Source organism: Meleagris gallopavo, chromosome 2 (assembly GCF_905368555.1).
Source record: "Meleagris gallopavo chromosome 2, MGAL_WU_HG_1.1, whole genome shotgun sequence".
Taxonomy (NCBI): domain Eukaryota; kingdom Metazoa; phylum Chordata; class Aves; order Galliformes; family Phasianidae; genus Meleagris; species Meleagris gallopavo.
In genome coordinates, this window is record NC_139405.1 from 45,513,126 (window position 1) to 45,529,574 (window position 16,449).

General features: G+C 37.0%; 1 protein-coding gene across 5 annotated transcripts in view; it reads left to right on the forward strand.

Moving 5' to 3' along the window:
* The window catches only part of UTRN (utrophin), a 356,268-nt gene that overhangs the window by 299,424 nt on the left and 40,395 nt on the right, over positions 1-16,449 (forward strand). For 4 of the 5 annotated variants that reach the window (XM_085216963.1, XM_085216962.1, XM_085216960.1 and 1 more), the window contains 4 exons: positions 4,193-4,278; positions 9,060-9,217; positions 12,411-12,577; positions 14,492-14,603. In XM_085216963.1, the coding sequence (XP_085073089.1) occupies positions 4,193-4,278; positions 9,060-9,217; positions 12,411-12,577; positions 14,492-14,603 (523 nt within the window). Of the gene's footprint in view, positions 1-4,192; positions 4,279-9,059; positions 9,218-12,410; positions 12,578-14,491; positions 14,604-16,449 lie in introns of those variants that run through there. The other variant, XM_085216965.1, reaches the window with a different exon arrangement.

A 16,449-nucleotide genomic window follows, 5' to 3' on the forward strand; every position in this document is an offset into this window, starting at 1 on the left:
ATAAACATTTTGCAAACTTAAAGCACCTTGAGTTAATTAGTCAGATGATTTTTAAAATAAAATTAAAAATAAATACTTTGCCTTTTTCAAATGAGAGCCATGAAATAAAGTGATTGATCAATTAAATCATGCAGGCAGGCCTGTGTTTAAATCATCCAGAAGCAGTAGCTGGTGGTTATTGTTCTGGACTGTTTACTGTCAGATTTTCTAAAATGTCCAATGAAAATGGACTGATAGCTCTCAGTATGGGATAACAACCCTTAAAATTAGTTATTTCAGATATTTTAAAGTCTGTCATACATGCTCTTGCACTACAGCCCCTGGGGAGTGGGGGGAATGAGGAACATAGTTTCTGTTTCAGATATCGTGGACCTGTTGCACCTGTATTTCTTATTCTTGCTGCCCGCCACTGTCACTGCCTTTATGCATCCACAAATTCTGCTATCTACTGAAATACAATATAGGATAAAAGCACTCTCTATATTAATGCTGTGGCTATTTTTTTGTCATTTGTCTATGATACTGTAAGGTAGTAATAGTCATTTTTTGCAGAAAGAAGTTGTTTAATATTCTCTGCAGCTGTGTTGGATCTCTGAAACAGTTGAATGGTTTGTCCCTCCTTGGATGGAGAGTCCAAAACATGCTACAAAGTTAATTGTACTCAACTCTCTCTTGCCTCTCTACCTGTGCATCATGGTACCCACTGATGAGTATGGCCTCTTTCCTTGGCCTATGTGATTTCCCACTAAGCTAGTTTTCTCTGTGGTATTGCACCTTGAAGGCACTCTCTGTCCTACCATGCCTGGAAAATATGTGAAACTTGTTTTTTTTTTCTTTTTTGATGCTACTTTTGGCAGGTTTAAAACTTGAATTAATTCTGGATTCTCTGCCAGCTCCCGACAAGCAGTAGATGAAGGTGAAATAGGGAGTTCATACCTGAGGCATACAGCCCGGATTCTGCCAGAAACTTAAGTACAGACAAACAAATAATCTAGAAAAAAAAGATTTTTAGAATTTCCTCCTTTCCCTAATCTCTCTAACCACTCTCTTTTCTTTCTAAAAAGAAAGAGGGGAAAAAAATGCAGTTTGTTTGAGGACAGAGAATGTCAGTGTCACATTATAAGGTTGGCAAGTCCTTAGACTGGGGCAGGAGGTGGTGAATGACCTTTTGTAATCATAAAGAGTGCTCGCCATTTTTACCTGAAGACAGATCAGAGGTCAATAAAGTGCCATTTTTTATACTGCCTGTCATTAAATTGTCTGAGAATGGGCAACTTTACACCACTTAATAGAAATACGATGGTTTGGTGTTTCCTTAACCAAGATCAGAGTGAATAATATCTGAGCTGCTGAACTGGTCTTACCAATTGACTTTTTAATGACAGGCATACTTGTATTGCTTTAATGCTAACATTTAATTCTAAACATTTGAGTCATAAATTTTGTGTGAATTCAAGTTTTAAAGCTTCCTGAACCTTTCCACTGCAAGACCTTGATTTGAGGTGTCTGTATACAAAGCACAACAAGATGGTTGTGGAATTCAGAGGGACCTGGACAGGCTCGAGAAGTGGGCCAATGAAAATGTCATTATGTTCAATGAAGGGAAATGGCAAGGGGATGGAAAAACCCCATGACTCTGAACAGGCAGGAAGTCTACTGGCTGGAAAGCAGCTTTGCAGAAAAGATCTTCAGGGTCCTGTTGGAAACCAAGTTGAACACGAATCAACAAAATGTGCTTGTGGCAAAGGCCAACAGGCTCCTGGACTGCATTAGCAATGGTGTTATCAGCAGGTAGATAATGATCCTGTCCTTCTACTCAGCACAGGTGAGGTCACATGTGGAGAGCTCTTCTTGGCAGTCCTTGGCTTCCTATTATAAGAGATCTGAGCGTACTGGGTAGAGTCTGGTGAAAGGACTGCAGAGATGATTAAGGGCTAGAAATATCTGATGGAGAGGCTGAGAGCTGCAACTGTTCAGCCTAGAGAAAAGACTGAGGGGGATCTCATCTGTGTGCACTGATACCTGATGGGAGCAGAAGAGAGGGTAAAGCTGGGCCCTTCTTACTTGTGCCTAGTGACATAATAGGAGGCAATGGGCATAAACTGAAACACAGAAAATTCCACTTAAATATGTAAGAAAAATATTTTTGCATTGTGAGGGTGATCAAGCACAGTGGCATGGGTTGTCCAGAGACACTGTGGAGTTTCCATCCTTGAAGTTTTTCAATACCCAACTAGACAGCATGGTCCTGGGCAACCTGCTTTAGATGAGTCCACTCTGAGCAGGGAGTTGGACCAAATGATCTCACAGCCTCGCTGATTTTGTAGCTCTGTAAACTGGGCAAACTTAAATCATTGAATAAGAAGTATCAATGCTACAAAGTCTGTAGATTTAGTGTGAAGTTTTGTTGGTGGTTTTCTTGTGTGCATGCTTTTTGTGATGTTTGCTTGTTTGTTTTGTTATAGATAAAACTTCACTGCTAATATTTAGCTATTTCCAAGAAAAAGGTCGGGGGAAAATATGTCGCTCTTTAGAAAAACATAATATTGTAGGCTTTTGAATTCCATTTATAATTTATTAAGGAAGTAGTTTTTGTGCAAAGTAGCTTTTTCACAGTCCCAGCAACAACCTGTTGAAACCTGGAGAGCTTTGAAGCCTCTATGTGCGTGCTCTTACCGTTAAGCTGCCGAGTTCTCCTGAGTTTCTTCCTTTAACAAACAATTGCACAAATACTCTGGGCAGTCCTTAATTAAATCAAACACAAGTGAATGTTCTGCTTTATTTTTCCTTTGAATACAAATTTAAAACACAGATAACCATACTCAGGAAAGGACACTGAAAGCGTTATCAGAGTTGCAAAAAGAACCATTTATGAGTTAGGCTCAGAATGATGTCTTGTCTGTGATTGAAAGAGGTAATTTGAAGCTAAGCTTGAATGTATAAAATAGATGGCACTTTTACAACATTCTGGAAAATTGGGTCCTGGTTTTCAAGATAGGCAGTAAAAGTAATGGGCGCTTTTGATTAATTTGGCAATAATTTCTCTGTACCTCTGTTTCAACTTGTGGGATGGAGAAGATAATACTGTCTAGTCTCACAAGATTAGGTGATGGTTGTGAAGACAAATGCATTAATATTTGTAGGGTGGTTAGGTAGTGTACTGAGAAACCAGGAATAAATTAATAATCTTGTATTCAGTGCAGCATTTGTGAAGTAAATTAGCAGAACATTTGTTGATTGGGGAAAAGATATAAAGGGATATCTAATAACCACTCCAGAAGTAATTAAAGGATATATCATATTCCATCACAAAAGTGATCAAACCAGTGTTTTGGATGAGATTAATTTTATTATAATCTTACTTGCTGGAGAAGGACTCATCTAACCTTAAATGCAGGGTGCCGTGTGCAAATACATACAATTTAACTACTGCTCATGATCTGTTTGCTGTGTCTCATCTAAAGACAAATTGTACAGTGTTTTCTAGTCTTTGGAAACAGAAATCATCAGATCTCTCACAGAATATGTTTCTTGCTCTGATCTTGAACTCTAAAATTGTCCTTTTCCATATACATGGGTTTTATTGTTTTAGCATCTGTTTGAACAGTGTTTTTCTTGTGGGTTTAAAATCACTTGCTTTGATAGATCTTTGTCTATTAAGTTTGCTTAAGGTTTGCCTTGTGCTTTGGAGGTTTGTGGATTTCTTTTCACATTGGACAAGATGAGCCCAAGGTCATGTTCCTTAGAAAGAATAACAGCTCCACATTGTCTAATTACTGCATGTCATTGACTCTGTGTTGGTGCACATGTATGTCAGAACATTTTAGACAGAATGAAAAAATGAAGTGGAAGAAATTCCTTCAATATGAAAACTTGGTGTTAGAGCGAAGTGCTCATTTCATACTAGATTTCTTGCTGCATGCTTATATGCCTCTTTTCAGTATGTTTCTCATTCTTAAGTCATATCAAGAATAGAGCTAAATTTCTGCCCTTTTGGAGCAGCGTGCACTGTTTTGACATATAAACTATTTAGCTGAGTTTTTGTAATGAAACCATTCTTAAAGTGTTGCAAACTGTTAATTTGTTTTGAGATATGAAACAGAACTCACCGATGACTTTTTGTTTTGAATAGACTTGAGTTATACTGAAATGAAACTAACTACATTACGTTGTTCTATTTTTATAATTTCAGTGGCCGAACTGGAAAAATTCGAGTCCAATCCCTGAAAATTGGTTTGATGTCTCTATCTAAGGGCCTTCTGGAAGAGAAGTACAGATGTAAGAATGTGTTTTATAAAATGCGTTTTTGTATATAATTTAAAGTCGCATATATTAATGATGCAAATTGTTGGAAAATTTGCGGTATTACATTTCTTGTGCCTGCAGCCAAACTATTTCTTTATAAGTAAAAAAGAACTGTTTTTGTAATCATCTGTGACAGTGGAGGATGTAGGATCTATACTCTGACTGGAAAGTATTGATGTGAGTTATGCACAGTCATATTTCACAGCATTACAATTCTTCCAAAAGCAAAGGAAAACGTAGCTGTGTAGAAGCCGGAGAAGTGGTCTATTTGACTAATTTTCTTTAACCCTTTTCTGATTTTAACAAATGATGACAAGCAACTTTTTCTTATGTGTATGAGAAAGATGGCTTGAACTCTGACGATAATTTTCCAGTACATGTGCTTACTGCCAGAATTGTACAATGAAAGTTTAAATGATATTGATTTAAATAACCTTACAAGCTTGAGAAATACTGAGCAGTTTGAAAATATTTGCTGAAAATATTTGATCAAAATAATTGCAGGAGTAGAAGAGAATCAATAAACTTTGACAGAACCTCATGAGAAATACAGAATGAGAGATTAGGCATTGTATAAAAGCATCATAGGTGATTGACAGTTATATATTAGGCACATAGTCTTAAAATTGCTTTTCATTGCAGTAGTTGCCTTAGATGTTTGGAGAAACCGTATAAAATGGTTAGCAACATCATTTGCCATGGGCTTTTGAAGTTCTGCATCAATTTCTGCTTTCTTTAAAAATGTTTGTAAGTCATCTTGTAATCCTGGATTGAAAATTTCAGATGCTGAAATATGCATAAGCTATTTGTACTTTTGCTCAATGCTTATGTATTGAGGCATATTTCAGCATCTGAAGTAGAGCCCTTACTAAGACTTGGTATTTAATTTCTTTGTCATTTGACGTATCAGTGAAATAGTCCATAACTAAATGGTCTTGTGGGCATATCTTTGTTTAGCAATGACAATTCAGAAGGTAATTTGCAATTTGGTGCAAAATTGAACAGTTTTCTACAGCTTGGGAGTTAGGCTGCGGTTAACAGAATGATAGCCCTACAAAAAGATGGTTAAAAAAATAATTCCTACTGAGAATAAGCTCACTTAAAACTGCTGTCACTAACCAGTTAGTATACTTGCAGTTGCTTAATAATACAGACACTGACAGCAAAATGAGGAAATGACTGCAGTGGATTAGTTTTCGTGTCTTTGCTTTGTGCTTAATGGTGAAATAAAAGCAGCAGCAAATCTGCAGTTTTTTTTTTGAAAAGACCAAGAAAATTAATGCAGAATAAGTCCCAGGAGAATTTCGTGCCAAATGGTCATAACTTCAACATGAAATACATCTGAAACTGAAATAGTAGAGAATTAATAGTCAGTTAATGCATGCACTTTTTTTGTTTTTGATCAGTATGCCTGGCTGTGATATCTTTTGTGTATTATTAGCTTTATTGTTTCTTTCTTGATTAGCTGTGGAAATGTCAGAAAGCAAAATATTTCTTCAGTGTGAAAGAAATTTTGTGGAGAAATGAATGAAATTGCAGTGATGTGTATGGGTTGTTGGCATTTGGTAGGAATGCAGTCAGCATTTTGGGGTCATCACGTGTCACAAACTGACCTCCAGTGTGACCTGTCTTGGTTTTGTTTTTATCATCTCCTACTACTCATATACTGCTGAGACAGATTTTCCTATCTCTGATGAGTGCTTTCAGATTCTCTTGTGAAAAACATTGATAATACTAATATTTTGAAAAAAAATAATAAAAGCCACTTGAAAGAAAAACAGACCTCCAAATATGAGTCCTTTATATGAATTTCTGCCTTCTGATTTTTCCTTTCTCACACTAATTTCTGATGTTTGCCTTTGCTTTTTGGCTGTATTTCTTCTAAGTATTTCTGAGTCTTTGGCAATCTCAGGCATTGTAAGCTGTGGGCAGGCATTGTAAAGGTGTGGTTGGAGTCCTTAAGCAGGGCATAGACCGTGCTGACAGGGTATTAAATGTTGCTCAAGTAGAAAGGCATTTCTTCTCAAAGTAGCTGGTTATAAAACAGGCAAATTTCTTGTTTTTAAGAAAAGTTTTGTATGAACCTTTCAATTGTTTGTAAACTGCTTATCCAGCTTTCTGCTCAGGTGTTTTCTGTCTCAGCCTGCACAGAGTTTAGATTTTCAGGAATCAGCTTGAAGAAACATAATTTTTGGGCTGCTGAGATGTTAGATTTCTGAAATAATATGTTAAACAAGGAATGACAATTCCAATTTACCAATAAAGTTGACCTTCATCTTTTTCTCTTCCATTTTGGGAAAAATCAAACTTTTGCACTTCTTTTTCTAATATCAAACTTTTTTTATTTTCTTCTATCTTTTTACCAGTCAGCATTAGTCACATTCACTTTTTTCCAGTAAAAATAGTAATTTTGGTGACCGCACATTCATTTCCAATACAGGGAGATCTTCTCAATTCAACCATTTCTAAAGGTTTTATTTTTAAAGTAAGCTTCTTTTAAATACACTGCACTGCAGAGTTGACATGAGAATGAATCTTTAATTAAAAAAATCTCAATTACTTCCGAAAAACACTGAAACCTCAATTAAAGAATGCCTATTCTTGAAAATGCTTAAAAGACATGCTTAGCTTCAAGCAGATGCCTGGGTGCTCCTGTGGATAAAAATGGACCTGTGAACATAGTCACATTGTGGTAAACTGTTTACATCTTCAGTTATAGAGCAAATGGTTCATGGCCCCCTTTTTATTTTTTCCATTTGAGAGGCTGGTTATCTGATCTAGCTGTATCAGTGTTACACTCTATTTGGTCCTCAAAACAAAGGGGCATATGTGAGCTATATATGGGAAATGATCTCTGGCCTTACCTTGCCCTCACATCATTCTTGGTGATTCTGGGGGAAAGAGTTGGTTGATTTTCATCAATGAGCCCATCTCCCATGTCTGCCACTTTACAGCTGCTTTTTGAATCTCCTTTGCTAGGATACAGCTCATGGGTTTTTATAAGGATGTTGTTGGCCAGATAGTAGGGACATTTTTGCTTTCTGTGCCTTGAGTTGAACACTGTCACACTAATGGCACTGAGGATTTGCAGGGAGGAGGATGCCATTCATTAACTCCTTTGGACATTGACATTCAATTATATGGCATAGATACCAGTGTTAAGTTGTTGTTTTTTTCTGGGGTATTATGGATGAGTTTGAGCTCTCCACTGTGTTTGCTGATTTCCTTGCATCAGCCTAAGCTGATCACTCTCCTTCTCTATCTTGCCACGTCATTTTATTTCTGTTTTTTAGCTCACAGTCAACTGAAGCTTTAGGGCTTGGGAAAGTTTCCTCCTCCTCCCAGCTGCAGCAGTGAGCAAATTGCTCTTGTGGTGCCTGTCTCCACTGACACTGCCTGATTAAAAAATCAAGCAGGTATTTTTTACTTCATCATTTTTTGAACTGGACTCTTATATACTTGAAAACTATTCCAGTTGCAGCTGCAAGCCTACAACAGGGCAGTGCTTGTTCTGTCAGTGCTGTTGTCCATGAGGTGAAAATACTTTCTTCTGCCTCAGTTCCCTTTCCAAGAGAAAAGATATGAGCCATCTTTCTGAAATGTGCTGGCAAAGCTTGACAGTTACTCCAAATGAAGTATAAAACATTTTATGGAGCATAATAAAACAGTTTCTCTTGAATGTTTCTGAAAGAAGCTTGTCTGTTTCTCAATCATTAAGTGCAATCAGATTGAATTTTCAAATTTCTTGTCTTTCTAATCTATTAACATTTGTTCGGGTAGGAAACATGAAGTAGGAATATAGTAGTATAGTATTAATGATTTTTTTTTTTTTTTTTCTTTTTAACATTATTTGGAGCTTTAATCCAAGCCAGCAACTGAGTGCAAAAAGAGATTGTAAAAGCCAACTTTAACTGAAAACCGAGAATTCATGATTCTTTTGTAACTTACACCATCCGCAGAATTTAAAACTCTTTTCTAAGAAGAACTGTGTTTAAGATATTTCAGAAGAGATTAATCTTGTGACTAAATAAGAATCTACACAACTATAAAGTTCATAAAAGGAGGATTGTTGGAAGTAATGTGGGTTTTTAGCTGAAAATTTTAACACTTAAAAATCTCAAAAGAGCTCAATCAAATTTATAGAGAAACTAAGAAATATTTTCTGGGCTGTGTACAGTTCTATTAATTCAATACTTTTCTGTGACTCTTAAGTAGGTACAAGCACTATCTTTTTTCCCAGTAAGTGTCTGTGCTGGGAACAATTTACTTGATCCTTTCAGCCTCAAATTTTTCTGTTGCATCAGCTTCCCAGAGCCCCACTTACACTGCAGGGCTCGTCATGTGCTTTAGGAAAGGGAATCAATAAAAAAAAAACGTGTATAGAAACAGATGTGGTTTTCTAGGAAGCAAACATGATTCCTGTTGAGCACAAAAAGTTGTATCAATTTTGTCATGTCTCTTTCTTTGTCACATAGCTGGTTGTGAGTAGTAGGAGCCATAATAATGTTATGTATTGGAAAGTACCTTATGTAGCTGTACAGTGCAGTTCATCTGGCCTGATTCCTCTTGTTTGTATGGTTACAGATCCAGCAAAAGTAGTCAAAGTAGTCAAGATTTAGGAGAGGGTGCACTGTTGGAAATGGGCAGGCAGTCATCTGTGCCTACATTTGGATTAAAGGAACTCAAGCTGTTGTTTTACTAAGAGGGGCATGGATGAAAATGAAACGAGCTGGTGCCTCTTGTTGGTGTTGCAGATCTCTTCAAGGAAGTGTCAGGTCCCACAGAAATGTGCGACCAGAGGCAGCTTGGCCTGCTGCTGCATGATGCCATCCAGATCCCCCGGCAGCTGGGTGAGGTGGCGGCTTTTGGTGGCAGCAACATTGAACCCAGCGTGCGCAGCTGCTTCCAGCAGGTGAGATAGCAAAAACTTAATGGGAAAAACCTGTCATGAGCTCTGTAAGATTTACCTGGTGTAAAAATAGCAGAGGGACTTAAAAACTTAGCTTGCCATTAAGTTTTCTTACAGAAACAAATATGATCCTGCAACTAAATTGTTAAAATTACTGGGAAGTTATTGTTAAAGATGAGCTGTGAAAGATTGTTTCATCATTTAGGAGACAATCAAATTATTTTCTAGCAAAAGAATGCATAAATACTGGTGTTAATGGCAATATTAGCTGCTATGAGTGGTGTTAAAATTTTTGTAGCAGCCATTTTACTCTGCTTCACATTGTTCAAACCTGATTCTGTAAGGACTGTGTACTTTTACCTGTTGGAACAAGATGTGATCTCAACAGAACAAGAAAATGATGGCAATAGTAATTTTTGACTCTATGCAGCAGGAAATTATTTAGCATTATTTTTCTGACAGTAGAGCTTGGAGTTGCATGAAATTTCAACCGCAGTCATTTATATTTCGTGAACCTCTATGCAGCAGATCAGAACATAAAATAAAGCTGTCTCACAGCCTGCTGTTCAAGTTCATACTGCATACAGGCAATTAATGAGGCTGCAAGGAGTTTCTATCTGTTTAAAGAAGATGAGAAGGAAGATGTTGTCCCAGTGGAACACAACCTAACTTAGGATTTGTCAGGGATGCCTAAGGCTCTGGCTGTGTTGTAGTGATAACTGTACATCCAGAGTACATTACTTCTCTGAAAGTGACTGCTTTATGCATTGTCAGAAATTATATATGGATTAAAATATCACTATAAATAAAATTACTGACTTGAGTATCTGCAGTTTTATTGAATCCAGCAGATAAAGTGTTACAAAGAACTTGTAATAAATTTTTCTTTCACCATTCTTTTAAGACACTTTTGCTCTCATCCTGTGCTCTGAAAATCCAGTTGTGCTAGCCTTTTTTTTTACAGCTATTTTTTTATTTAGCTTTTTTAATTCACTTCTGAACTCTGAGATAATTGATTGAGAGACTGTATGTAGAAATCTTGAATAATTTGCTGGATACATATGGAAGTTGTTTTAACCAGTTAATGTTAAAACCTCTAAGGTTTTAACATTGCTGTTTCAGATAACAAGGGATGAAGATTGAGATATCTATCATGGACCTCTAGTGGTTCAAGTCATACTAAAATGAATTATTAACTTGTTAGCGGCAGATTTTGTGTAGCACAGAGGAGCAATCTTATATGTTCCTCAAGTCATCTGCCCAATCACCCACACTGTTCATCTGTTAGTGAGATACAGTAGTAAGGTGATGTTTCAATGTGTTTTATAGTATTGTGATTACACTGATGATCTATTTGCATCTCTCATCTCACATGAATTGCCTCAAGTTCTCTTCCTTGTGAGGTCTCATCAAGAGTACTACATCCAGGCATAAGACCCCCAGCACAAGAAAGAGGTGGAGCTGTAGGATTGAGTTCAGAGGGTGGAGCACCTCTCCTTTGAGGGTAGAGGCTGAGGGAGATGTGCTTATTCAGCCTGGAGAAGACTCCAGAGAGACCTCATTATGGCCTTCCTTTAATGGCTTATAAACAGGAGAACAACTGACTTTTTAGATGGTATGATAGTGATAGGAAAAAGGGGAATGGTTTAAAACTAAAAGAGAAGATATTTAGATTAGATGTTAGCAGAAAATTCTTTACTCAAGGGATGATGAGATGCTGAAACAGGTTGCCCAGAGCAATAGAAGAGAAGGCTCCGGAGAGACTTTATTGCGGCCTTCCAGTACTTGGAGGGAGCATATAAACAGGAAGGGGAATGGCTGTCTACGAGAGTAGATAGTGACAGGACAAGGGAGAATGGTTTTAAACTGAGACAGGGGAGGTTTAGGTTAGATATTAAGAGGATGTTTTTCACACAGAGGGTGGTGACACACTGGAACAGGTTGCCCAAGGAGGTTGTGGATGCCCCATCCCTGGAGGCATTCAAGGCCAGGCTGGATGAAGACCGCCTGGGCTAGTGGTTGGTGACCTTGCACATAGCAGGGGGGTTGAAACTCGATGATCATTGTGGTTCTTTTCAACCCAGGCCATTCTATGATTCTATGATTGTAGTATTGTGAGTGCCCCATCTGTTGCGGTGATCGGGGCCAGGTTAGATGGAGCCCTGGGCAGCCTGATCAGGTGGGTGGCAGCCTGCCCATTGCAGGGGGTTGAAATTGGATGATCTCTAAGGTCCTTTCTAACCCAATTCATTCAACAATTCTATGATTTATAATTAGGAAAGCACAAGGTATGCAGCAGGATGTCAGAGCTATCTCATCCTAGTGAAAACAAGTATTTTGCTGGTGGGGAAAGCACATTATTTCTTTTTTCCTCCTAGTAGCAAAAATAAAAAGGCTTGAGTTTAAGAAGCCTTGTGTTGCTTTTAATCATGTGTTACAATTTTAAGTGTAGCTTTCATTTTAAATTGTGTTCTGTTACAGTGTGCTTAGAAAGGCAGTGTCTGTTCTTATTGCTGACAAATAGGATGAACATAATTCCTCTATAGCGAGGTTTCTCTATTAGTTACAACTTGAATGGAAACATGTTTATTTGATCTTAAAACAGTCATGCTATCATTTTAGCTCTTCTGCATTTTTTTCAATGATTGCATATAAAGTGACAGATTTATTTTTCTCTTTTTTAGAAAAAACTTACTTATGTCTGTATTTAACATGCTAACTGGAAAGAATACCATGGACTCAGAATACAATTTAATTTTTTTTCATGAGTCTTATGGCAGTTACTAGACCCTTGGAGGCAGTACTGTCTTTTAGCAGTCTGGCATCAATCTTAAATGACAAGATTGCCATATTGGAAATGCAGAAGATTCTTCCCTTTAGCGCTCTCTCCCTTTTTTTGAGTCCTTTCAGTTCAAAGATGCCTTTATCGTGGACTGCTCCATCTTTATTACCACCTGTCTCCTCTATCCCAGATGTTTAGCCCTCTGCTTTCTTCCTGTCTGTCTTGTTTTCTGTATTTGCATCAAGACTGTTTCATGTATCCTTTAACAGGTTATTTATTAATTTGACACTGAATGGATTAACAAAGGATTGTATTTTTTTTATTCTAAAGAAAAATTGTTTGTCGAGGCTTTTAAAATTGTATTTCTTTTTATTTTTATTATTTTAAATTCATATATATGTATACTTTCCACAGAACCACAATAAGCCAGAAATTACTGTAAAACAATTTATAGATTGGATGCACTTAGAGCCACAGTCTATGGTATGGCTACCAGTTCTGCACCGCGTGGCAGCTGCAGAAACAGCAAAACATCAGGCCAAGTGCAACATCTGCAAAGAATGTCCAATTGTTGGCTTCAGGTAAGAGAAAGGGAGCTTGGTGCAGAGTTTCTCTGAAAATACCTACTTTTTTACATACAACAAGTACACATTCCATATTTGCTTTTTCACCATTTTATCCACTTAAGATAGGAGCTGCCATCCCTGGTTAGACCACAGTGTGGATCTCTGTGCAGGAGCACCTGAACCACTATGTTTCGGGCTCATCTTGTCCCACTGGTAAATACGCAGTGGTCTTGTGACTGACAGATGAGCAGAATGGGCTGTTGTCAAATATTTTGACACTGGTGGATACAAGAGGCAGCAAATGGAAGTTTAAATGCTCTCCGTATGTTCTGTGCACACGAGAGCAAAAGAAACTGATGAGTAAGAAAAAAAAAAAGCTCATCTATGTCTCACATAGGGCAGGAGGTGAATTGGTTACCTGCCCTGATCTCCTCCGTAAATGCGATGAAGCAGTCAGTCATGTCAGCCAGTACTGAGCTCCCTTCAGCAGCAATCCTTCCTTGCTTAGCACAAACATTTATGTGTTACTGTGATGAAACTTGCACAGTCTTGCACAGTTCCTATCTTGAAACATTGAACATGGTATAAGTTTAGACTGTTCAACGGAAGCTGTGAATTCTCAAAGGAAAAGTGGCTCCAAGAATATTCTTGTTATTCTCCTGAACACTGCTTTTACTATGAATCATGAGGCTTTGGCTGTTCGGTGCCCTTTGTGAGTACAGTTACAGCTAACATACATCTGTGTGTTGATTGCTCCAGATTATAAAAGATGCAAAACGAATTAGGGGAGCAGATCTAAATATAACTGTTCACTTTTCCACTATTGTGGTTATATAATTCAGTGTTTTATTTAGGAATGATAAATTGGCCATATCTTTAAGTGATTCCAAGGCTTTTCTTCAGATATTGAGGCAGATGAGTCATTTTTGTTCCTTATGCTTTCTCTTTCTCCTTGCTTCTGCTATGCTAAAGGATAGTAATGTGAATCTTTGGTCAGACTCATCCCACCTAGCTTTAGACATGCAAACTTTAGTCAGTCTTGTAAGAGCTAGTGATTGTCTTCTTTCACTATAAATATGGAGGTGTTAAGTACTTCCAGAAGTTATTAATCTGATCTAAGTCTTTTGCCTGTTTTATGAGGAGATGAAAGATAGATGTTTCAGTTTTTCTTAATTAACACTTGTCAGAGCGTAGAGTGGCTAAGCTCCAGTTTATGTATTTTGTAGATGCCTAAGTTGGAGCTGATGCATCTTGTCTATATTGAAATATCTAGTGTGGAAAGGGAGAACATGGAGGCAGAAGAGAAGGAAAGGCAAAAGAATTACTCATTTTTTACTGTCTCTAATGATATTAGAGATCTGCCAAAAAAAAAAACCAACAAAACAACCAACGTGTCTAGCGTCTTAGCAGTAAGCAGGTGCTGCCATTTAATACATGGGCTCTTGAGTAAAAACTACAATCTTTTGCCTCAGCATCTTTAAAAGTGGACCTTTGCATTTATAAACACTTACTTACATGCAAAACAAAACATGAAATTCACTGTGGGAAAAACATGGATGGGTACTGAAAACTGCTCTCAGGAATCAATTTAATATAAAAACCATTCAGTAGCTATTCAATTTGCCTCAGCTAGCTCATTTTAGTTTCAGACAAATGATATAACCTCATCCAGTCAGAACTGCTATACTATAAAAGTAATGGTAGGTGGAGTCTGGAGATGAATCATTACATAATCCAGTTTTGGCTTAAAAATAAATAAAAAACTATCATTCTCCTGGCGGCTATATTTAGTAAAAAGGATATTGTATGTATTTTCTGCTTTGTTGCTTTGCTTATGCATATAGATGCTCCTAAGGAAAACCTGAATAAATAAATCAACTTAATGTTGATTTTAGGAAGCTCTAATCACTGTCTTTAATGTCCCCACAGGTACCGGAGCTTAAAACATTTCAACTATGATGTCTGTCAGAGCTGTTTCTTTTCTGGCCGTACGGCTAAGGGGCATAAGTTGCATTACCCAATGGTCGAATATTGTATACCAGTGAGTACCAATTTATTGCCCACTCTAAAGGAATTGTTTTCAAATTATTTGTAATCTAAATTATTTTTAACAGTCGTTTGACACCTTGATATTAGCCAGGCTTTCTTTTCCATCTGTCTTGCAGGGCCTGTCTTCTCACTCTTCTCTTTGAAAGTCATCTGGTGCTTTGCTAGTGCTGCTGATTTTTGTCAGGCACTGTGTTCAAATTCTGTAGAAATGGGGAGAATGGTCTACTCATAATATCCACTTCAGAAATGTTCACTGAGGGAACTTCATTTGTTTTGTAAAAATAAAACTGGAATCTTGAATATAATTGCAGTGCTTGAATGTGTGGACATGCACATGCACTGTTTTAAGAGAACGTTTGAGAAAGGGACTCGTTTTACTACTGCCGTAACACATAATAATGTTTAATACTCACAGAATCAGAAAATCCTGAGTTTGAAGGCCCACAGGGATCATCTTAAAATATTTTTAAAGATTCATGGTCTTTGCTTTTGTGTTGAAGATCTGTTGCTTGTGTCATGAAGACATAGTTGGACAAATGTTGTGTTTTCTCTTGAGTAATTACTGTTTACAAAGTTGTTTAAAAATTGGTGTGTGGCTGGAAGAAGAAAAAGAACTACATTTAGATGGTTTCTAACTGGTAATAATTTGAGAGTTTTACCTGCGCTGGCTAACAGAAATTAATTCACAGCGCAATTTTTTGCTGATGTAATATTCAAAAAAGATTTTTCTAAGGAAGTTTGTAGGACACTATTTTAAGTGCAGGATTGGGCACCACTTTTCTGGTTCTTTTTTTTTTTTTAAGACTAATCTCATAGGTTTTCAGAAGAATTTTCATTCAATCATAAAATTTAGTAGTATAATATGTATATAATTTAAGTAACAGTGCTAAAAGGTCTGTATGCTTAGAACAAACTCAGATTAGAAATGACCCATTATGTGAACAGAATTAAGACATGGCTATTTAACTTACATAATCAGTACCTACATGGAGTTCATTTTAACTGTTATCTGAGTTGAGTTATGATTGAAGAACTGATTTCACAAGAAGAATCTAATGCTATTGATTACTGAATCATAGGATCGTTTTGAGTTGGAAGGAACCTTCAGAGGTCATCTTGTCCAGCTCCCATGTAAGCTAGATAATGTCATTAGAGCCTGCTCCAGATATTACTACAAATTGATCCTCAAAGATGATAGAGCTATGAAAAAAAATCACCTTTACTTACTTTATTACTGCTGTTTATAGCAATGTCCTGTATATTGCTGGTGTACTAATTTGTTGCTAAGCCTCTATACAGGTTGAACTCAATGCAGTATAGTATTCAAGAACTTGCAAAATTGTTTCCAGCATGTTAGTAGAATAGCTTATATATTTAGATGGAATGACGCTCAAAAAATAGCATAGTGCTGAGTCTATGCAATAAAAGAACAATAATAAAAATGGAGGTACCAAAGATGAATGTATTCCTTAGAATCCATTATATTACAGTACGATTAGTCTGAACAGAAAGAGTGCATCTAGTCTGCTAAGGTTAGCATGTTTTTAGAACCTTATCAGCTTAATTCAAATGCTGTTGATGTTACTTTTGTGGCCTGTGATATATCAAGAGTACTAGCAATAATTAGAAAAAACAAATGCTTAACTGCTTAATAAAGCTGACATTTCGAACTGGAGCTTAATCACAGATGGAGGGAAAACCTTTTAATTGCCTTCCGGTAAGTTATTCAGTGTAGGGGTATGAAGGGATTTCTCAAAAACTTTGCTACTTAAATTTAATATAACTCAAAGAATGGCTTACAGAATCTGCATTTAAAATTATATTTGCAAGAGGAAGAT